The sequence below is a fragment of the Eretmochelys imbricata genome, chromosome 1, assembly GCF_965152235.1.
Source record: "Eretmochelys imbricata isolate rEreImb1 chromosome 1, rEreImb1.hap1, whole genome shotgun sequence".
In the NCBI taxonomy this organism is placed as follows: Eukaryota; Metazoa; Chordata; order Testudines; family Cheloniidae; genus Eretmochelys; species Eretmochelys imbricata.
In genome coordinates, this window is record NC_135572.1 from 14,327,186 (window position 1) to 14,350,287 (window position 23,102).

Sequence of the window (23,102 nt, forward strand, 5' to 3'; positions counted from 1 at the left end):
GGGGTTTTTTTGAAAAAATTTGTTTTAGAAAAACCAGTATGAACTTTTAGCACGGCTATTATTCTTTTAGCATGCTTGTCACTTCTTTGGCCTGACCACCATGCAGCAGGTAGTCTTTTCTCACTCCTGGATAGACACCATTCCGTATCAGAGAGAGGAGCGGGTTTGGAGGAGGAGTATTTGGGTTTCAGAGCTGAACGAAGACATGCATATGGGATTACAATATATCATTGAAGCAGCACCTTAGTTCCACAAGGTCATTAAACTGGTGACATACACACAGGTGTATCTTGTTGAGCCATTCCTGCTCAAGCATCAACACCTGAAGCCTAGGGAATCAACCCAATGGGTGACAGCCGTCACCTTGGCTGACCCACCACAGGTAGGACCTTCAGAGCAAAAAGCAAGAGCTGCTGCAGCTTTAGCTAACGAGTCATGCCTCTGTAGCTGGGGGCTGCAACAACTCAGATCCTCTGTAACTCAGTGCAGAGTGGGACCTGTAACAGACTCACCAGTGGGTTACACATGCATAATGGCCACATGCCAGACTCCCCTACATACGGTGGAGAAGTCCTTCCACCATGGAGACAGAATAGTCTGCAATGTGGTAGGACAGTGGACAGAAATGTAGCAGGCTTGGATTTCACATTTTGGCTATCATATCTAGGTTGTTGCTGGTTCCTGTGTCGCTGGTGGGAGTTACCTTCAGGGCCGTTCGGTTTGGAGTTTTCACTGGCATTTTGTTGCCTGCGAACTTCACAAACCTTTGGCCTACTAAGAAGTACAAAATGGGATCCAGGCAGCTGTTGGTGCTAGCTAAGGGCCTGGTCACTTTGTAGGCTAAGTTAATGGCATTGAGGGTCCCGCAGCTAAGGTCCCAGCTCCGGAAGGAGTAGTACAAGGTGCGAGTGACATGGAAAGGAAGGAAGCAGATGATGAAGACCACCAGGACAACAATGATCATCTTGACTGACTTCTTTTTGGACTTAGACCTCCTGGAGGTCCCCCGGGTGGGCTGCAGCAGCTTCCGAGCCATCAGGTAGTAGCACCCGATGATGGTCAGGAAAGGGATGCAGAACAGCAGCACCAGCATCACCGAGCTGTAGATGACGAACTGGCTGAAGAGCTCCTTGCTCGACGTGTCGTGGCAGGTGATAGTCTTGCACCTCACACTGGTGGTGACGAAGAAGAGCACCGGTGATTGGCACGTGATTATGACCAACCAGACGACCCCTGACACCCTCCGCGCGTAGCGGACACGGCCCCACTGCAGTGACTTCAGCGGGAAGCAGATGCCCAGGAAACGGTGGACACTGATGCAGAGCAGGAAGAGGATGCTGCAGTAGAGGTTGGTGTAGAACAGGAAACGGACTATTTTACACAAGCCCACACTGAAAGGCCAGTTGTCCCCCTTGGCATAGTAATACACCAGCAAGGGCAGGGAAACCACGTAGAGCGTGTCGGACACGGCCAGGTTGAACATGTACGTGGTGGAGGCGTTCCAGGTCTTGATCCTGAAGAGGAAGATGTAGAGGGCCAGCAGGTTGAGGCACAGCCCCACCACGCACACGATGCCGTAGGAGACGGGCAGCAGAATGTACTTGAACTCCTCGTCAAATTTGCACTTGTACGTGTTGTCTTCCACGCTGCAGTCCACAGTGGATGAGTTGGCGCTCGTGTTCCAGGAGCGCAGAACCATAAAGTTCTCCATTGCCCTAGAAAACAGGGAGTAAACCGTCAGCGAATGCAGGGGTGGCTCATTGAAATGGGAGAGTAAATATGTTTGGATGAGAACTCAAGCAAGACAGTGTATCACTGGGCAGAAGAGATGAGTTACATTGTAAGGATTGTTATGTATGTGTGTGTGTGTGTCCCAGACTGCACGCCGGGGAGGATCTAGTCACACAGAGTGTTGGGGTTCTTAGGGACTAGCTTGTTTTGGCCTTGTTTTGAAATGGGATTAGCTTGATTTTTGGCTTATTGTGAAAGTCAGGGTGCTTATTTATCATGTGAAAGTTGGCAGCTGTGCCGTGGGCATGGAAAGCAGAACCACACTGGATGGGTGGAAGGAAGGATGCAGCTTAGTTCCTCAAGTTTAGTTTCCAAAGTTATATTTGGCATTTTTTGCAGATGTGATGCAACTTACATTGACTTAAGCTGTGTCCATTGTTATGGGTATAGCCGAATTAGTGGACTGATAGAGTCTGCAGGATACTAGTTTCAGAGTAACAGCCGTGTTAGTCTGTATTCGCAAAAAGAAAAGAAGTACTTGTGGCTCAGCTGTAGCTCACGAAAGCTTATGCTCAAATAAATTGGTTAGTCTCTAAGGTGCCACAGGATACTAGTGACATACTTCATTGACAATAAACCTGACTGGGTGCCTTTGTCCCTTAACGGATCTTGTGGTCATTAGGCGGTTCGCTCAAGGTCTGCCGTGCCAGCTGTCTGCGCAGGGCGGGGGCGGCACACAGAAGGAACATACACACGGAGCCAAACATCTATCAACTTCTAACCACAGCAGCAATGTAGACAAGCCCCTTGTAGAAGCAGGTCACCAGAGAGCATAAGAAAAATCAGCATGTAAATCGCACACATGGGGAGTGCATGAGAATGACTGCATGCTAATACCTGCGTCATGGAAAATCTGCATCCTCTGAACCTCGAGGGCAGGGAAGGCACAAGGTGGGGCAGCTGGTTTCAATTTTGCTTTGCTTTCGGAGCAGGACTCAGGGGAGCCGTGGGGAGATACGTATGTAAGTGTTACGCAGTCATTTTCTCTAGAGCTAGCTGGAGCAAGCCTCCTCCTTTATGCTTTTCTTCTGGAAAGGGCTGACATAAGAGCTGTCATCCCCACCTTCGCTCTGACCCCTTTGTGGTGTAGAGAGGCCCTAGATCCCCCGTTCTGCTCAGGGAGGGAACCCCTTGGCATGACAAGCCCTGCCATAAGGGGTGTGCTGAGGATACAGCTGGGGCTGCAGCAGGCTGCACTGCAGAGTTTCCTGGCAGCACTGCATCCCATACAGAAGCCCTGGAAGGCTGTCATAACTTAGACAGGCCACTGGGGCTGTCTAAATCACAGTGGGGGCTACTAAAGTCTCTGGAGCAGCCCAGGATTGGGATGGTGTGAAGGTAGCTTAAAACTACCTTAGTCACTCCACTCCTGGCCCTAAGTTCCATGCTGCGTCTCGCAGGGCCTAGCCCTCGAGCTCCACTTCCAGAAGCCCAGGCAGACTCAGCCAAAGCTGAGTGCTCGTGCAGCTGGCAAAAGCGCTTGAGTCTTGTCTCCAGCCAACCGGAGGGCTTTACCTCCCACCACAGACAGTCCATGCGCGAAAGATTCAGTCCAGAATCTCAGGAGAGATAATGAGACCCACCCCGAGTAGAGTACTGTAAACTAGAGGGGTATGAGAAAACGGGCCCAGCTTTCTGGAATGTGGATGCTGCCCAGACACCGCTGGTACACATCATATCTAACAGTAGGGTTGCCACCTTTCTAATTGCTGGTAACTGGACCCCCAAGGCCTCGCCCCTGCCCTGTCTCTTTCCCCAAGGCTCTGCCCTGTTGCTCATTCCCTCCCCCCCACACCCCAATTGCTCACTGAATCATCTCAAGGAGCCTGTCTGGTCAGGGGTTGGCACGGGTTAATGACCCAGCACCTTCCCCCACCCTGCAGTAACCCAACTTTTGGTTCGGATGCCATTTAGGGGTGCCAGGTCCCCGAAAACCAGGCACCTGGCAACCTTAAGTGGCACCTGGACTCAGAAGCCAAAAACCGGCCAGGTGGCAGCCTCATCGAACAGAGCTGCTCATACCACACAGCATCACTTCTGCTAGCCAGATCCAGAATGGTATTCTCATCTGACGCGTGGCTTGTCGGAAATAGCGGGTTACATTAATATCAGCAACCCGGTAAAATGAGGAAGGATTGTGTCTGCTCTGGACAGCTATCCTGTTCAGAGCCAAACCTCTCCTGAGCAAGGTGCCCCCGGCTCCGTTACGTATGCCATGTGCCAAAGGGCCCCACACCTCAGCGCCAATGGGTTCCACGCTGTTGTATCTCTTGCTCTTTACCCAAAAAATTTCAAGATGCCAAATAGTCAATGCTGGGTCCCCAATACAAAGAGGCCAGGTACAGCTGCTTTGTAATAACTGAGCCTGCACATTCACGCTAAATGTAAAAAGTATGTGAGAGTTCGTAAGATGTCACAATAACAGCTGTTGAAGGGAAAAGGGATAAAAGGGAGACAGATTCCATTAGTCTAAACAAAATGCCCCGCTGATATGTTTCAAGGACTCTGTTGGTGTTGGACTTAATCAACAAGAAAATGTGGGTCCGGAAATTAATGAACCAAAATGGGTGTGTTGGATATGAGGCCTCCTCAAGGGACAAAATAATGAGGGGATGGGCTATTCCACCCACCACTGCCTTCTGAGGTCCTTAAAGAAAGAGACTTTGGGGAGGTAATGGGAAGAACAGACAGAGGCATGGTTGCTCCTCCCAGCATTTCCTGGAACCCGGGCCTTCATGGTGCTCGTCCTGAGATGTCCTGACCAGACCAGGCCAGAGAGAGGTACCAAGATGACATCACCACCCCTACCAGCTCCTCCTGCTGATTCCCAAACACCACCTGAGATGAAACAGGACCAGACGTCAACAACAACAGCAGCTCCAGCTCATCTCAACTTCTATTTTACCCAACAGGACAGTTATTACCGTCTTACTGTTGGACAGTGACTGGGTTATGTTAACACCTTTGGCCCACTGGATTCCATGTCACTTAACACAACACTACATACAAACTGCTGCTCTGGCTGCAGAACACCGTGAGCACCACTAGGAGGCTCACATACTATTTAAAGGGATACTGTCCTATTCCTACACACTCTGTACACCACTGTATACATGTTGCCAGTGTTAACATCCATACAAGGGTTGATTCCTGTATTGTATTCCTCATTGGTCCATAACACAGGTACCCAGAGATACAGCTTCAACATCGCTCCCAAGCTGGCCACGCCTGGTCATAAGTCTCTCCCTCCCCTCAGAGCTGAATGCGCTGCTTCCATAGCCCAGGGAAGATCAGAAGAAAATCAAATCCAATTCTTCCACAGAATAGTGCAGAGCACTCACTAGGCTGCCCTAAGGCCAGCCCAGTGGTAGGGCACTGAACTGGGTGCTGATGGATTAACCCATGGAGTGAATCTGGGCAAGCCACTGAACTGCTCTGAGCCCCAGTATCACTATTTTACAAGGGGGGCGGGAATAATACTTCTTTGTACAGCGCTTTGAGGCCTACACATGAAAAGTGCTCTACTCGGTGTGGATTTAGCACCATGGCTACTCAGTGTGGTTATTAACTGGTGTATTTGCATACTATTGCCCCCTGCTGGCTGGACTTGGACTCGCTTAAGAATCTATGGCTATGTCGCCATCTACTGGCAGACCTAAAACGAGGGTATAAGACTTACATCCAGCGGCTGCTAAAGCAGTATCTCCATTAGCACAAGTAGTTTTATGAGCTGAAGGTCCTGAGGTTTTTCCCCCCACGCCACATGAGGGCAGTTTAGCTGATGAGTGGAGAGTTACATACCCACATACTGTAAAATGAGCCCGTACTGGACTTGCTCTTTGGCTTGGCCATATAATTATGGAGAACACCACCGGCTCACAATGGTGTATTGTTATTTAGCGTCCTAATATACATTTCTTTTTGCAACATGAAGCTAGTTGGTTGCTAGGTCTGGAGAGACCTGCCCCCGTCCTTCCCCTTTGTTTGAGCAAATGCCCTAAATTCCTACAACAAAACCTGCTGTGTCTCTTTGGGCTCCCGGCTGCCTGACCCCCGCCCACATCCCACTTCAGCTGCCCCCACATCCTACTTCAGCTGCACTGAGTGATCGCATGGGAGCGACAGCCAAGCAATGCAAGGACACAAAAGAGAGCAGGCTGACCTTTCCCCAGAGGCAGAGCAAGGACTGGGAGTGGGATGGAAGAATGTCAGCCTGTGCGTATGACACATCCAAGCACTGACCAAGACCGGGGATAGGGCAGAGGGGAGGGACCAGAGGGAAACATGACATTCTCCCTTCCCATGATGGCAAATGTTGATCTCAGTTATGCCTCGTGGAAATCTACTGACTCCCAAAAGCAAATCCAGAGCAACTCCATTGTCTTCTTTCATGACTCTCCAAAGGGTCAGGATGGGCAGCTGTTCCTCTCAAATCTGGCACTGGCCACTGCCGGTGACGGGATGCTGGACTAGATGGGTCACTGGTCTGAGCCTGTCTGGCAGCTCCTATGTTCCCTGTGTGCAGTCCCACAAGGCCCACTTCTGTCCTAGTCAATAGATAGGTCAGACATCTAGGGAAGACTGTGAGATGTTATTGACTTCACGGCCACAGAAACACTGATGACCCCCAGCCCTACATCTCCTGTCACGTGCTGACGGTGTTGACTCCGGAATCTGAATGGGACAAGCCCCTGGATGAAGAGCAGCTGGATACAATTCAACCCAGGCAAGAGGGAGAGAAGGAAATGCCATGAAGAGCTGGCTGAAGCCAAAGCCAGCCTCTGCCTCCGGGTGTCTGCTCTCCACTTGAAAAGGTGGAGCACAGCACCGGGGACCTGTTGGACGCCTCAGTGCTCCTTGATACCCACAGCGCAATGCTGCCTTGTGGTTGTGGCTGGCCGGGAGGCTGCACCCCTGGCTGCCGGCTGAAGTTCTAGCCGCAGTGACCCACAGGCTCACTACCTCCCGCCTTGGTGATTGCGTCTGGACTGCTTGATGGGGAGGGAAGTGAGCACCATCAGGAAACGCCAACTTGTCCAGCATGCAGCAGCCGATGTTATGCGTAGGGCAGTATGTCAGGAGCACATCCCTCACATGCCTCCCACGCTCATCTGGCTCAGCTGCCAGGTCCTAGGGTTACTGCACCCGCAGTGGCCTGAGCCCTACCTCTTAGACTGCCTCTCCTTTTGCGAGCTATGGACATCAGGACCACTCTTGCTGGCAAAGCCCAGGGGGTAGCAGCTCTCAGAGACATTCCTGGCAGTAGGCTCTGGGCTTTGGGACACCATCCACCCAGAAATCGGAATGGGCCCAAGATCAAAACACCTCAAGAATGAAAGCAGCGATCCACCTCTTGGGACTTGACTTCAGGCAACAACTACTCCACTAGCCCATGCATAATAGACACATGTCTACTATACATGTATATAGGATACCTCCTCCAGCAACATGAATGGAGGGATGGAGTTTCTCAGCCCTGTTTTGATGTATAGAGTTCTGTGAGTGTATCCAGATATGGTGATGGAGGCAATATATTTACCTAGACAGGTAGGAGTTATTCTGTATCGACACCATTGCACCTGAGATCAGGATCTGTCGACTGTCTCCTGACTTCAGATCCGCTGGCGCGTAGGTGACTACTTCTCCACAGGCATCTGCCTGGCTCCCTGCAGCAGCCCACAGACACAGCTGCAATTGTCGTGCTGAAGCACTTGAGTAGTTAGCCTAATGTTCTCCAGAGGAAGGTCCTGAAATTAACCAGAAACAAAATCTTCATTACTAGTAGGAGGTGAACGTCGGGGCAAGTACTATTCCGTCTGCCCTGGAGGGCGCACGGTGGAAATGATTCAGTGTGTGGGAGACAAATAGCTATGTGTTTTCAAGAGAAAACATCCTGCTTGCAGTCTGTCTCCTGGATGCTGCTTTGCAAGCAGTTCTGAGCACATATTGCAGTACACACACACAGAGGCATTAGAACGGACTAGTGGCTGACAAAGTCTGTCATGTAAGTTCTGTTTTTTCCATAGAACAAAAAAGGGACCATGTTGCTTCTCAGGCCAGCTCTTCAATAGGGAAGTGAAAGGATTGGAGCGCAGCCAAATTTATGTTCATCATGGTCTCAGGAAAGCAAGGATTACAAAATGGGCTTCACGTTTCTCTGCAATAATTTCAAAGGGTCAGTATGGAGGAGTTTAGGCCCCAGGTTTAGGTTCTTTTCTTACAACTACAATACCCACCTGCGGAAGTAAAGAAACAGATTGATAGAGCCAGAAGAGTTCCCAGAAGTTACCTACTACAGGACAGGCCTAACAAAGAAAATAACAGAACTCCACTAGCCGTCACCTTCAGCCCCCAACTAAAACCCCTCCAACGCATTATTAAGGATCTACAACCTATCCTAAAGGATGACCCAACACTCTCACAAATCTTGGGAGACAGGCCAGTCCTTGCCTACAGACAGCCCCGCAACCTGAAGCAAATACTCACCAACAACCACATACCACACAACAGAACCACTAACCCAGGAACTTATCCTTGCAACAAAGCCCGTTGCCAGTTGTGCCCACATATCTATTCAGGGGACACCATCACAGGGCCTAATAACATCAGCCACACTATCAGAGGCTCGTTCACCTGCACATCCACCAATGTGATTTATGCCATCATGTGCCAGCAATGCCCCTCTGCCATGTACATTGGTCAAACTGGACAGTCTCTACGTAAAAGAATAAATGGACACAAATCAGATGTAAAGAATTATAACATTCATAAACCAGTCGGAGAACACTTCAATCTCTCTGGTCACGCAATCACAGACATGAAGGTCGCTATCTTAAAACAAAGAAACTTCAAATCCAGACTCCAGCGAGAAACTGCTGAATTGGAATTCATTTGCAAATTGGATACTATTAATTTAGGCTTAAATAGAGACTGGGAGTGGCTAAGTCATTATGCAAGGTAGCCTATTTCCTCTTGTTTTTTCCTCCCCCCCACCCCCCCCCCCCAGATGTTCTGGTTTAACTTGGATTTAAACTTGGAGAGTGGTCAGTTTGGATGAGCTATTACCAGCAGGAGAGTGAGTCTGTGTGTGTATGGAGGTGGTTTTTGGAGGGGGGTGAGGGAGTGAGAGAACCTGGATTTGTGCAGGAAATGGCCTAACTTCATTATCATGCACATTGTGTAAAGAGTTGTCACTTTGGATGGGCTATCACCAGCAGGAGAGTGAATTTGTGTGGGGGGGTGGAGGGTGAGAAAACCTGGATTTGTGCTGGAAATGGCCTAACCTGATGCTCACTTTAGATAAGCTATTACCAGCAGGACAGTGGGGTGGGAGGAGGTATTGTTTCATATTCTCTGTGTATATATAAAGTCTGCTGCAGTTTCCACGGTATGCATCTGATGAAGTGAGCTGTAGCTCACGAAAGCTCATGCTCAAATAAATTGGTTAGTCTCTAAGGTGCCACAAGGACTCCTTTTCTTTTTCCCAAACCCCAGTGTGACTAGCACTGATGTGAGCTGTTTGGAAATGTCGAAGGAAGCGGGCCTTTCATGAGTTTAAACTTTGGACCCCCAAACACAGTAGCCTTGAGCTGATGCAGATAACCAGAAAGTGAAATTGACTAGACACAATGGGCCAAATGCTGCTCCTGGCAACACAAATGCAGCTCCTACTGGTTCTGGTGGAAATTATACCCGTAACCAAGAGCAGAATGTAGCCCTGAGAGTGCAACTAACTTCACTGTCCAAGCTACAGGCAATGCAGAATGTGAACTAGATCAGTGCTCTGTTGTAACCAGTCAATTTGATGTCTTAAAATTACTTCACCTAAGGACATTTTCAAATATAGTAAATAATATAATCCCTAAAGTAACAATACTTCCTTTCTCCCACTGCCGTATGTATTGAGATTGTGACCAATTCTCATTTACACTACTATGACTGTGTAAAGGGATCTTAAAGTAGTAACTTTACACCCATTCACACCCACCTGAGGGCCCCTATCCGCTCCCAGAGCAGTGCTAAGCAGCCTTGATATAAATGAGAATGAGGCCGTTAAGCTCTTTAGGGCAGGGACTGTCTCTTACCACCTGTCTACAGTAATAAAGCCTCTGTCTTTGGCTGAAAGTTTGAGGTTCTCCTGCAATAACAGTAGATTACGTGAGAGACCTAACTCCCTCGTGAGACATCTAGATAAGCCTGGCCTAATTCTTCAGGGAGCTGAGCACCCACAATTCCTAGTGAAGTCACTGGGGGCTGCAGGTGCTCAGCCGCCACTGGCTTTTATTTGGGCATCTACGTACATATGTAGATGCCTAACTCTAGAGACGCTCATTGGAATACTTTCAGCCACAGTTTTATTAGTAACACAAAGATTAGAGGGTTTTTTAATTGTTCTTTTCAGCGGGTTTCTGGTCCAGCTAGCTTCTAGGATCTAATGTGGTCTGTGACTAGCACCCTGGATTGGAAGCCAAGAGAACTGATCCCAGTCTAAGGAGATCTAAGGAGATCCCTGGCTCAGTTACTAACCCCTTTGGGATGGAGCAGAGAGGCCCCACATTGGCAATGAGAGGGTTAAGGAGGCTGACTTGTTCCTCACTGGCACTGAAAGTGTTAGGCCTGTGGACCCAGCTGGCCTCACCCTGCTTCCTCTGCAAGGGGAGATAAAAGGAGAGGGCCTCACTTGGGTGAGTGCTGACCAGGAAGGAGGTTGGAGCTCTGCTTCTCTGAGGGCGGGGAAGAAGGGGAGGCTGGTTGCAGCCCTGAGCCGGAGCTTGCTGGTCAGCCAGATCCCTCCTCCTGGAAGGGTGGCCCAGATAATGGGAAGGGAACTGGCAGGAGTGCAGACTGTTTTGGAAACCAGCCCTGACTAGATGGGCAGGGCACCACGGAAGGGGTGTGGGATGGCCCTGGCTTTGAGCTGGGTTTCTTTTTGTTCCTGATTACCATTGAACTTCAGCACCCAAAAGGGGGTAGGACTGAAGGTACCACGACCGTGGCCTCGGAGTGACTGACCCTGACGACCCTGGCCTCGGGGTGATGAAAACAGATCAACGGAGACCTGCAACAGAGCAAGCTGTGTCCTCAAGGGCAGCGAGGGGGCACTGGCCTGGCAACCTCACCCCTGTGTGATCTTGAGCGCGTCACTTCATCTGTCTGTGTCTCTTGCTCCCCTTCCTAGGTGGAATGTTAGCTCTTCAGAGCAGAGACTGTCTCTCTGGGTTTGTACAGCATCATAGGGCCAAGAGGTGTTACCTATCAGCTCTGTGTTCTTGGGGAACCAGGGTGCAGTACCCAGCTTGTCTGACTCACGAAAGACCTTCCCCCCAACCCCTAGCCTCTGCTTGAATCAAAACTGATCAGAAGAAAGACTTACAAAAAGCAATGAAAAAGCGATGGGAGACACACCTGAACCTCTCCGGACAAGGGTGACAGGATTGAGGCAACTCCCCTAGCCTCATTTGCATCGAAGATGGGACAAGGAGGCAACTCCATTAGCATACAGAATGGAGAACAGAGCGGAGGTGAGCTGGGGCGGGGAGCGGTTCCCCTACGCCCCTCCCACCGGGTTACCTGCTGCGGTGCGGGCGGCCCTCCTCACCCCGCCCCCCCCCAGCTCACCTCCGCCCCCCTGGGCCTGAGCGGGAAGCTGCAGCCTGCCCCTTAGCCTGCCCCAGCTTCCCGCGCAAACAGCTGATTCACGGGAAGCCTGGGGTGGAGGGTGGAGAAGCAGAGCAGGGCGGCGCGTTCAGGGGAGGAGGCGGAGCAGAGGTGAGCCGGGGGTGGGGAGGGGAGCTGCCAATGGGTGCTCTGCACCCACTAAATTTTCCCCTTGGGTGCTCCAGGGCTGGAGCACCCATGGAGTCGGCGCCTAAGGCACCACTTTTGGCTGGTTAAATTAAGAAGCCCTTTTAGAACCGGCTGTCCCTCGCAGAACAACCGGTTCTAAAAGGGCTTCTAAATTTAACAACCGGTTCTAGCGAACCGATGCTTACCGGCTCCAGCTCACCACTGGGGGTACGTTAATTTGGATTATGCTGCTCATTTAGGGACCTGAGCATGCTCCAGTAGTTTCTGCTCCTTAGACAAATACAGAGGAGCATCCTCAGAGCAAATGCCACCATGTCAATCCTCAGCTCACGCTCATCTCTACTGCAAGAGGCTGAGATGTGGATTGGACTACAGAGCCTGCCTTACCTTACCCTCACAGCTGCCGGTTCTCTGAATCTGCCTACTACAGAGAGCTGGGCCCAGGCTGCAAAGTTAGGCTCCAGATCCCAACTTTCCCAAAGTTCAGGCTGTTTTGATCTGGCCACTCTTGACTGCTGCGGCCACCACCACGTCTCCCTCAGGCAGTACTGCTCCTTGGACAGAACTCTCAGCCATGTCACCTTCTCCTTCTGTTTCAAGTCCTGTGGTTCCTTCTTTTCTGGACTCCCCAAGTCCTTCCCTGAAAAGTTCAATGAGCCCTTCCCCTGCAATCTCCTCCTCTTGTGTCCCTTTGACACGGACCTCGCCTCAAGCCACCCAATCCAAAATAATTCTTGTCTGTTGCTTCAAGTCCCCATCCAACCTCCAGCCCCCTCTCTGGGTCACACCTTCATCATAGATTCATAGGTATTAGATTCATAGATATTTAGGTCAGAAGAGACCATTATGATCATCTAGTCTGACCTCCTGCACAATGCAGGCCACAGAATTTCACGCACCACTCCTACAAAAAAAAACCAAAAAACAAACCTCACACCTATATCTGTGCTATTGAAGTCCTCAAATCGTAGTTTAAAGACTTCAAGGAGCAGAGAATCCTCCAGCAAGTGACCCGTGCCCCATGCCACAGAGGAAGGCGAAAAACCTCCAGGGCCTCTTCCAATCTGCCCTGGAGGAAAATTCCTTCCCTACCCCAAATATGGCAATCAGCTAAACCCTGAGCATATGGGCAAGATTCATCAGCCAGATACTACAGAAAATTCTTTCCTGGGTAACTTGGATCTCACCCCATCTAATAGCCCATCACAGGCCATTGGGCCTATTTACCATGAATATTTAATTACCAAAACCATGTTATCCCATCATACCATCTCCTCCATAAACTTATCGAGTTTAATCTTAAAGCCAGATAGATCTTTTGCCCCCACTGCTTCCCTTGGAAGGCTATTCCAAAACTTCACTCCTCTGATGGTTAAAAACCTTTGTCTAATTTCTGGTCTAAATTTCTTAGTGGCCAGTTTATATCCATTTGTTCTTGTGTCCATATTGGTACTGAGCTTAAATAATTCCTCTCCCTCTCCGGTATTTATCCCTCTGATATATTTATAGAGAGCAATCATATCTCCCCTCAACTTTCTTTTAGTTAGGCCAAACAAGCCAAGCTCCCTGAGTCTCCTTTCATAAGACAAGTTTTCCATTCCTCGGATCATCCTAGTAGCCCTTCTCTGTACCTGTTCCAGTTTGAATTCATCCTTCTTAAACATGGGAGACCAGAACTGCACCCAGTATTCCAGGTGAGGTCTCTCCAGTGCCTTGTATAACGGTACTAAAACCTCCTTATCCCTACTGGAAATACCTCTCCTGATGCATCCCAAGACCGCATTAGCTTTTTTCACAGCCATATCACATTGGAGGCTCATAGTCATCCTATGATCAACCAATACTCCAAGGTCCTTTTCCTCCTCCGTTACTTCTAATTGATGCGTCCCTAGCTTATAACTAAAATTCTTGTTATTAATCCCTAAATGCATGACCTTACACTTCTCACTATTAAATTTCATCCTATTACTATTAGTCCAGTTTACAAGGTCATCCAGATCCTCCTGTAGGAGGATATCCCTGTCCTTCTCTAAATTGGCAATACCTCCCAGCTTTGTATCATCCGCAAACTTTATTAGCACACTCCCACTTTTTGTGCCAAGGTCAGTAATAAAAAGATTAAATAAGATTGGTCCCAAAACCGATCCTTGAGGAACTCCACTGGTAACCTCCCTCCAGCCTGACAGTTCACTTTTCAGTAGGACCCGTTGTAGTCTCCCTTTTAACCAATTCCTTATCCACCTTTCAATTTTCCTATTGATCCCCACCTTATCCAATTTAACTAATAATTCCCTATGTGGCACGGTATCAAATGCCTTACTAAAATCTAGGTAAATTAGATCCACTGTGTTTCCTTTGTCTAAAAAATCTGTTACTTTCTCAAAGAAGGAGATCAGGCTGGTTTGGCACCATCTACCTTTTGTAAAACCATGTTGTATTTTGTCCCTTTTACCATTGACTTCAATGTCCTTAACTACCTTCTCCTTCAAAATTTTTTCCAAGACCTTGCATACTACAGATGTCAAACTAACAGGCCTATAATTACCCAGATCACATTTTTTCCCTTTCTTAAAAATAGGAACTATGTTAGCAATTCTCCAATCATACGGTACAACCCCGGAGTTTACAGATTCATCTATTCATACTTCTTCTCCTTCTGCTTGATCATACACCCCCCCTGCCTGTGTCTCTAACCTGCTCTCCTTGTGATTTCCCCCCACTCTCTGCTCTGCCAAGGGCACTAACCTCAATGCTCCTTTTGTCTAACATCTCTGTGCCTTCCTCCATGCAATGGCCACCCAAAATCTGCTTCTCTGCACTCCACCCCTGCCCCATTCAATTCACTCCTCGGCATAGTCCCCTACAAAAAGAGGCATATAAAACCTCCATACCATCCAGACATATGTCTGCCTCACCTGATGACTGCAGAACCTCATCAGTAGCCCGTGTCCCTTCCCAGCCATCTCCTTCCCCGAGGTATGTTCCCTCTTGGCAAGTCCAGCACTTCGATTCTGAGCTATTCAGGGCAAGCACCTGTCTCTCATGTGTCTCCTGTGAAGTATCTAGCACACATGTGAATACTTTATAATAATAATTGTCTGAATTGTTCAATGACTCACTTTCTCCCATGTACCCGGAAGGAGCACCTCATTGCCTTTGTCATGGGGAAACCTTCATTTTCTTCCTGTCCATTTCAGAAACCCCCCTCATCTCCAGGAGTCTCCATGGACTTATCAACCTCCCCCACTCCCCATGTGATCTCATCTCCATGACCCTCCATGGACATATTCACCCACCACAAACCCCACTATTTATGTGACCTCCTGGGGCCAGTTTCTTACACTCATTGTCCCTTTTCTTTCTGACCCCACCGGGCCCCTCCACAGGTGAGAGGGTGGGGCAGTAGCTCAATGTCTGCAGTGGCTTCATTAACAGGAACAGCCTCCCTACCTCTGGCTATTTTCAGGTCCCTTCTCATCTCTCTTATGCTAGGGTGCCTAACTGTCTTCTCCAATAGACCAATCAGATCCTACTCGGAGAGCCTTGCAATTTTCCCAGCTGCTCCGTCTTTCTCCCCAACAATTGGCTATCGCCATTGCTCTGCACCTCTATAGATGCTTGCAGGGCCCAACGCAGTTCACTTGCATTTGCATGCACAGAACCATCAGCTGGGGTGAGTCACCGAGAGACACGTTCCTCTGACAGAGGCAAAGGAATAAGTGGCACTGTGGAGCTGACCCGCCAGCCCTTTCCACTCCCTGCTCTGTGGGTGGGGGGAACTACCACTCCCCTCTGGCTCCGTACAATACAAACAAACCCAGCAGACTCTAATGAGAGGGGTGAGACAAGTCTCTGGCAGCAGCTGGCTTGTGGGCTGCTTTTGAGCAAGAGTGCCCCCAAGGCCAAGCAGCGGTGCGGGGCGGGGGGAGCCGTGCACCATTGGTGCTGAGCTTAATGTGTGCTGGACGCAGATTCGCTAGTCCCTCCCCCCCCCTCTGCAAACAGCCCCCTTTGTTTCGTTGGGACTAACGGCATAGCGAGATGCTACTCAGCGTGAGCAAAGGTGTCGGACCCTGGCCCTGGGTCTGAAACTCATTGAAGTCGATGGATATTTTTCCACTGACTTCAGTGGCCAGAGTGCGTGAAACACCCCACTCCCAGAACTGGACAGAGGCCTTTGTCGGTCCAGTGATCTCACTGGCATGGGGGAGGAAGAGAGAGGAATCTGGCTCTTTCTTTGTTGCTCTCCCTCTCAGTTCCCCCCCCACTGCCTGCCAAAGCCCTGCCCTCTTATTCCCTAGTATGTGCTGGGGATTGCACTTGCCCATGGGGCAAATCTTGCACCCTGCACATGGGGAGCCTGGAGCTGGTGGAACAGGTACAGTTCTGCTGAGGGGAGGGAGGGGGCAATATCTGGGCAGTGCATTCTGCACCCCATGCAGCCCAGCTCTGCAGGGGCTCCCCGCACAGTGTGGGGGTTCAGGCAATCAGGATGTGGGATGAGCCAGTGGAGCTCAGCCCCGTCATGGAGCAGGGGTCTGAAATTAGAACATGCAGGAGCCCCTGGGTGATAGTCCTGTGCTCAGACCTCACCTCTGGCCAAGGAAGCGCCTTTGAAATAAGCCAGACCCGGCTGCTAAGGCTCCTCCCGTGCAAGCACCTGCAAAGCACCGGGCCTGGGTGGCATCCAGCACATGGGAGGAGGGCGTTGCTCGTGGCTTTGCAGACTATTTAGTGGAAGCCGACCTGCTCTTGGAGACAAAGCACAGCAAACAAAGGAGAGCACTCTACCAAAGCGCCTATGCTCTGTGCTCCAACCCCCTTCCCCTGCCCTTCCCCACCCTGCCATCTGCAGAAAGGCCACTGGTAGTTTTAGATGAGACCCCCCCGGGCATATCATGGCAAATTACTGTATTTTAAAATGCTGTGCTCAGAGCTGGTTGGCTACGGTATTCTTTGTTCATGACCTGTTCTAAAATTGTGTACACAGTGGCTGCGTGCCCTTAAATATCCGCCATCTCCACCCCCAGAGGTGGCTGCATTTCAACAGCTCACGTAAGTTTGGGGCAATCAATTTCACCGCTCTGTGCCTCAGTTTACCCTTCTCAGGGGAATGTGGCAAGGACACTTGGCATTTGGAAGATTCTCTGAATGGATATTTATATTACCATAGCACCCAAAGATCCCAATCAGCAGGAGGGCACCAATATGCCCAACGCTGTGCAAAACCAGAAGTAGACGTGTTCATAGAATATCAGGTTGGAAGGGATCTCAGAAGGTATCTAGTCCAACCCCCTGCTCAAAGCAGGACCAATCCTCAACTAAATCCCTGCCTCAAGGAGCAAACGCTTGGAAGAAAGATGCTACATCAGTGCCACCCGTTACAATTCATAGTCTGTAGTAATAATGAATAATAAAATAAGTGCTTTGCGCTATAAGAAGGGATCATATGTTTATAATTTATTCGCATATGTAGAAATGCTATAATGAGAGGAAGTATGGCCCAGTCAGTAGAGCACCAGCTGGAGACCTGGGCTCAATTCCTTGCTCTGCCACAGACTTTCTGTGTAACCTTGGGCAAATCACCTGTCCTCTCTACCTCATTTCCCCAGCAGTAAAATGGGAGCTGCCCCACCTCACAGGAGTGCTGTGAGAATCGATACATTAGTGACTGGGAAGGGCTGGACACTACAGTAGCAGACAGAGGGTGCTCATCCAGACATTTTAGGCACTTTTCTAACACATCCTAGAAGTGACAATTTAAAATAACCCACCACAAATGCCCCTCACCTGGGGGCAATTCCACACCACTACAGTCACAATCCCAGCCCCACTTCCACATGCCTAGGGACAAGGCTGAGTTTGGAATGGGTCCAGAAGGTGACCAGATTGGGGCTGTTTCGGAACAAGGGTGAAAATTATTCCTGGAGCAGTGACTGCCCTAGGTGCAGCAGCCCTGGTTTTTACCCGCAGGGCTCTGGCTCAAATGCCCTGGAGGAGCTCAGGTTGTGCCAAGTCGTTGGCCACGTCTACACTACCACGTGACGGGAGCGCTCTCTCCTGTCGGCACAGAGCGGCTACATGAGACCTCTTACAGAGGTGCAGCTGGTCCAGCTCTACCGGAGACGTAGCCATAGTGAACATGACCTTTTCAGCGCGACCATAGGGAAAGGAAGAAGGAAACAAACACAAGCATTTCCGAGCGACTCATCAAATGGCGATGTTAATCTAATGGGCTGCGCGTGGGTGTGCTGGCGGGCTGTGGTTTTGAACACAGCCGGCCACTCGAGAAAAGGTTTCAGTCAGGTTTGGAAAGGCACCGCGCCACGCGCATCACGCTGGGCTTTGCTTAGCGCTCGAGCCTTGTTCTGTGAGTCTGGCCCAGTGTTTCTCAAGGCCTTACGTAGGGTCGTGGCTCACGTGAGTTTAAAAGTGTTTGCCGGTCTCCTCCATGAAGAAGGCGGCGTGAGGAGTCACGGGAGAAAGATGGAGCATGTAACCCCAGATCGCTGCCTCTGCCTCCCCAGGCAGAGGGGGCAAAACTCAAAGGGGAAACGTCAAGCCCTGCCCCTGCGGCCGTCAGCAGGAGCTGTAGCATGGACTCCATGAGAGCAAGCTCAGGCCCTAACAAGCCCCACTAACTCCCGCTCTCTCCTGGTGCAGTGTAGAAAACTCCTGAGGGGAGGTTCCAAGGGCAGAAGCAACTGGGGAGGGAGGCCCCTGGTAGCACAGCAGAGACACAGGGTCTCCATCTGGAGGAATCCCCAGGTTGTGGGGGGCTGGACCCACTGATTGGCCGACAAAGGGCAAACCCCATCCCACCCTCACGCTGGGGAAGCCCCATGAGAGGAGCATGAGTTTCCTTTCACTTGTGCAAGATGGTCTCACAGAGGAGACTGGGTCACCACAGAGCTCTGCACAGCGGGTGAGGTTGCCAGGTGTCTGGTTTTCAACGGGAACGCCTGATTGAAAAGGAACCCCGGCGGCCCAGTCAGCACTGCTGACTGGGCCGCTAAAAGTCCGGTCAGCGGTACAGTGGGGCTAAGGCAAGCTCCCTGCCTGCCCTGGCTCCGCGCAGCTCCCGGAAGCAGCCAGCAGGCCCAGCTCCTAGGCACAGGGGTGCCCATGGGGGCTCCGCATGCTGCCCCTGCCCTGAGAGCCAGCTCTGGAGCTCCCATTGGTTGGAAACTGTGGCCAGTGGGAGCTACGGGGGTGGTGCTTGCGGGGGCAGGCAGCATGCAGAGCTCCCTGGCCCCTCCGCCTAGGAGCCGGACATGCCGGCTGCTTCTGGGATCCGTGTGGAGCCAGGGCAGGCAGGGAGCCTGCCTTAGCCCCACTGTGCCATGGACTGGGAGCCACCTGAGGTAAGAGCCGCCTGGCCAGAGCCTATATTCCAAACCACTCCCGCACCCCAACCCCCTGCCCCAGGACAGAACCCCCTTCTGCACCCTAGTTCCCTCCCAGAGCCTGCACCCAACTCCCTGCTCCACCCCTGAGCCCTCTCCCACACCCAAACTCCCTCCCAGAGCCCACACCCCGCCCCCGTTCCTGCACCCCAACTCCTTGACCCTGCCCGGTGAAAGTGAGTGAGAGTGGGGGAGAGAGCGATGGAGAGAGAGGAGATAGAGTGAGTGGGAGCAGGGCGTTGGAGAAGGGGTGGGTCGGGGCAGGGCATCGGGCGGGGAAGGCGGCAGGGAAAGGGCATTTGGTTTTGTGTAATTAGCAAGTTGGCAACCCTAGCAGTGGAATGTCCAGCAGGATATTGGCCCTGCACTGGGGGCTCAGCGTGGCTGTCTGTGGCCTCTGGTGGTCCCCACATTAGTGTTGCTGGTGTATCTAGAGCACACCCATTGCTGGGCACTCAGGGGTGACACAGGAGGCCCCTCCCCCGAATTTCGTACTGGAGGTCTGTTTGAGCCCAAGATGGAGCTCTTAACAGCAGCACACTTTGAGCGTGAAATGTTTCAGAGTAACAGCCGTGTTAGTCTGTATTCGCAAAAAGAAAAGGAGGACTTGTGGCACCTTAGAGACTAACCAATTTATTTGAGCATGAGCTTTCGTGAGCTACAGCTCACTTCATCGGATGCATACCGTGGAAACTGCAGAAGACATTATATACACACAGAGACCATGAAACAATACCTCCTCCCACCCCACTCTCCTGCTGGTAATAGCTTATCTAAGTGATCATCAGGTTGGGCCATTTCCAGCACAAATCCAGGTTTTCTCACCCTCCGCCCCCCCCCACAAACTCACTCTCCTGCTGGTAATAGCCCAACTTGATGATCACTTAGATAAGCTATTACCAGCAGGAGAGTGGGGTGGGAGGAGGTATTGTTTCATGGTCTCTGTGTGTATATAATGTCTTCTGCAGTTTCCACGGTATGCATCCGATGAAGTGAGCTGTAGCTCACGAAAGCTCATGCTCAAATAAATTGGTTAGTCTCTAAGGTGCCACAAGTACTCCTTTTCTTTTTGAATGTGAAATGTGATGATTTCTGGGCTGCTCCCAGCTTCCACCCTTGGGGGCAGGGAGTTTGTTTATAAACACAGGCAGAGTGATTAAGATAACAAAAGGCTTGTCATTAAATTAAATTAAGGATAGTTAGACGTTCCTGAAAGCATTGCCAGGCGCTTCAGGTAAAATATAGGAAACAAAGGGTAGGAATAAATGGTCAGTTTTCAGACTGGAGAGAGGTAAATAGTGGTGTCCCCCCGGGGTCTGTACTGGGCCCAGTCCTATTCAACATAAAGGGTCTGGAAAAAGAGGGAAACAGTGAGGTGGCAAAATTTGCAGATGGTACAAAACTACTCAAGATAGTTAAGTCTAAAGCTGACTGCGAAGAGCTACAAAAGAATCTCACAAAACTGGGTGACTGGGCAACAAAATGGCAGATGAAATTCAATGTTGATAAATGCAGAGTAATACACATGGCATAATATAATCCCAACTATACATACAAAATGATGGGGTCTAAATTAGCTGTTACCTCTCAAGAGAGAGATCTTGGAGTCACTGTGGAGAGTTCTCTGAAAACATCGACTCAATGTGCAGCGGCCGTCAAAAAAGCGAACAGAATGTTGGGCATCATGAGGAAAGAAATAGATAATAAGACAGAAAATATCATATCGCCTCTATATAAATCCATGGTAGGCCCACAGCTTGAATACTGCCTGCAGATGTGGTCACCCCATCTCAAAAAAGATATATTGGAATTGGAAAAGGTTCAGGAAAGGGCAACAAAAATTATTAGGGGTATGGAATGGCTTCCATATGAGGAGAGATTAATAAGACTGGGACTTTTCAGCTTGGAAAAGAGATGACTAAGGGGGGATATACTAGGGGGTCTATAAAATCATGACTGGAGTGAAAAAATTGAATAAGGAAGTTTCAGAGTAACAGCCGTGTTGTTACTCTGAATAAGGAATAAGGAAGTGTTATTTACTCCTTCACGTAACACAAGAACTAGGGCTCACCCAATGAAATTAATAAGCAGTAGATTTACAACAAACAAAAGAAAGTATTTCTTCACAGTCAACGTGTGGAACTCATTGCCAGGGGATGCTGTGAAGGCCAAAACTATAACAGGGTTCAAAAAAGAACTAGATAAGTTCAGGGAGGGTAGGTCCCTCAATGGCTATTAGCCAGGATGGGCAGGGATGCAACCCCATGCTCTGAAGTGTCCCTAGCATCTGTTTGCCAGAAGCTGGGAATGGGCAACAGGATGAATCACTCGATTACCGCTTGTTCTATTCATTTTCTCTGAAGCACCTGGCGCTGGCCGCTGTCGGAAGACAGGATACTGGGCTAGATCGACCATTGGTCTGACCCAGTCTGGTCGTTCTGATGTTCTTATACATAACCCAGATGTATCTGCCCCCCACTGTAGCCCACTACACCCCACTCCTCTCCCAGAACTGGGATAGAACCCAGGAGTCCTGACAGGGTCTCTCTCTCCACAGAATTAGTAACAAAGAATAAAGTAAGAATATACATTAAAATTTTAAACCTAACCAGGGTCCCTTAAATGACTTGCCACAAGATGTCCGAACATGTTAGTATTAGAGATGAGAGGGTCCCATATTTATTTACTTTTCTTTCTTTTGTATAGGAATGAGACACGGTGCTCCTGTCAGCTAATTGCTAACTTATCTGCCAAAAAAATTGAATTTTCAGGTGCCTAGGTAGCCTACCAAAATCTGAAATGGTGCCCCTGGGGACGGTGTGTGTTATAAGTGAGCTGAGGTGTCCAAGTCCCACCACTAGTGAAACGCCTCAACCCTCTCTACTGCTTAAAAGAACTTTCCCACTGCTCCCGGGGTGCCTTGGAGAATCGGGGCTGGGGATGTGCCATGAAGTCAGGAGATGCTTGGGGGCAGCAACAGACGGCTATTTCCTCCCATGCTCAGTTCCACAGGAGTGAAGCAGCTGGCTTGGGTAGGGAAGAGACCTACCCCCATGCTGTAGGGAAGTTGGGGTAAGGACCTATCTATGGGGCCCTCCCTTCCCATGCTCAAGAGTTAGGGTGAGGGACTTTCCTTCCATGCATGGAACACGGGAGCTGGTGGACAGGGAATTGGTCTCCTCCAGGCACAGACCCAGTCTGGAGCTCCTTCAGCATCTGCAGGAATCATAGAATCGTAGGACTGGAAGGGACCTCAAGAGGTCATCTAGTCCAGTGCCCCGCACTCATGGCAGGACTACGTGTTAAAGGGAAGGAGTGAGCAGGCATGGCAGGGACAATGTGGCCATCGCAGCAAGCGCCACAAGAAACCCAACCAAGCAGCATAAAGCAGATGATCTACAAACCATGACCTCCTGGCCCGAGGCACAATGGAGCGACCCCTAATGCTTGGGTGATGTCTGAGTGCAGATACCTGCCTGGATAAAGCTCCGGTGATGCTGGATTGACAGCCCTGGAGAATAAAACCCTGAGTTCCTCCACAGAACAGGGCCAGCACAGGGCAGCCGGGCCTACCACTCCAGCCAGTGTGCTTCCTCCTGTCCTGTGGGACCACCCTAAGCAATGAGCTTTGTATTGTGTCCGACTGTCCCTACATTTCTCCGACCCACCGAGCTGTTCGGTGTTGGCCCATCTCGCCTCCTGTCAAGCACCATTTGCCCCGGGCACTCGAAATAACAACAGGACTGAAAGGGTTGCTGAGTCTCCGGAGCTCTCTTCAACGCTCAGCTTCTTTGCTGACGCTGCCTGCAAGGGGGCCAGCTAGTGCCAACTGTAGGGACGGTTTGTGTGATGTGGGCAGCTGCTGGCTACAGACTGGAAGGAGACTATCAGCTCCTTTCACACAGACCACGGAATAACACTCCTTCCAGCCAAGCGTCTTTCAAGCGGTGCCAGACACTCCCCCTTCATTTCAGCAGTGGAATGACCTCAGCGTGCCCATGGGTTTCTGTCAGACAGCAGGCAGTGCTGGTCCAGGACACACACACGAGACCTGCTCTGTGACTGGGGGGCTGGGGGCGGGGAACTAGCAAAGAGCTT

General features: G+C 50.4%; 1 protein-coding gene across 1 annotated transcript; it reads right to left on the reverse strand.

Moving 5' to 3' along the window:
* Positions 1–643: 643 nt before the first annotated feature.
* Positions 644–7,365, reverse strand: P2RY2 (purinergic receptor P2Y2). The gene is made up of 2 exons (XM_077841782.1): positions 7,331–7,365; positions 644–1,715 (listed from the first exon to the last, which is right to left on the reverse strand). Exons 1-2 carry the CDS (start codon positions 7,363–7,365, stop codon positions 644–646), a joined length of 1,107 nt encoding a protein of 368 aa, XP_077697908.1.
* Between the last annotated feature and the right edge of the window lie 15,737 nt (positions 7,366–23,102).

Excerpts from the sequence above, each read along its gene's own strand:
- P2RY2 (XM_077841782.1), bottom strand. The coding sequence starts at position 7,365 with ATGGTGTCGATACAGAATAACTCCTACCTGTCTAG. Across the intron at positions 1,716-7,330 it reads AATAACTCCTACCTGTCTAG|GGCAATGGAGAACTTTATGG; the intron begins GTAAATATATTG and ends CCTGTTTTCTAG.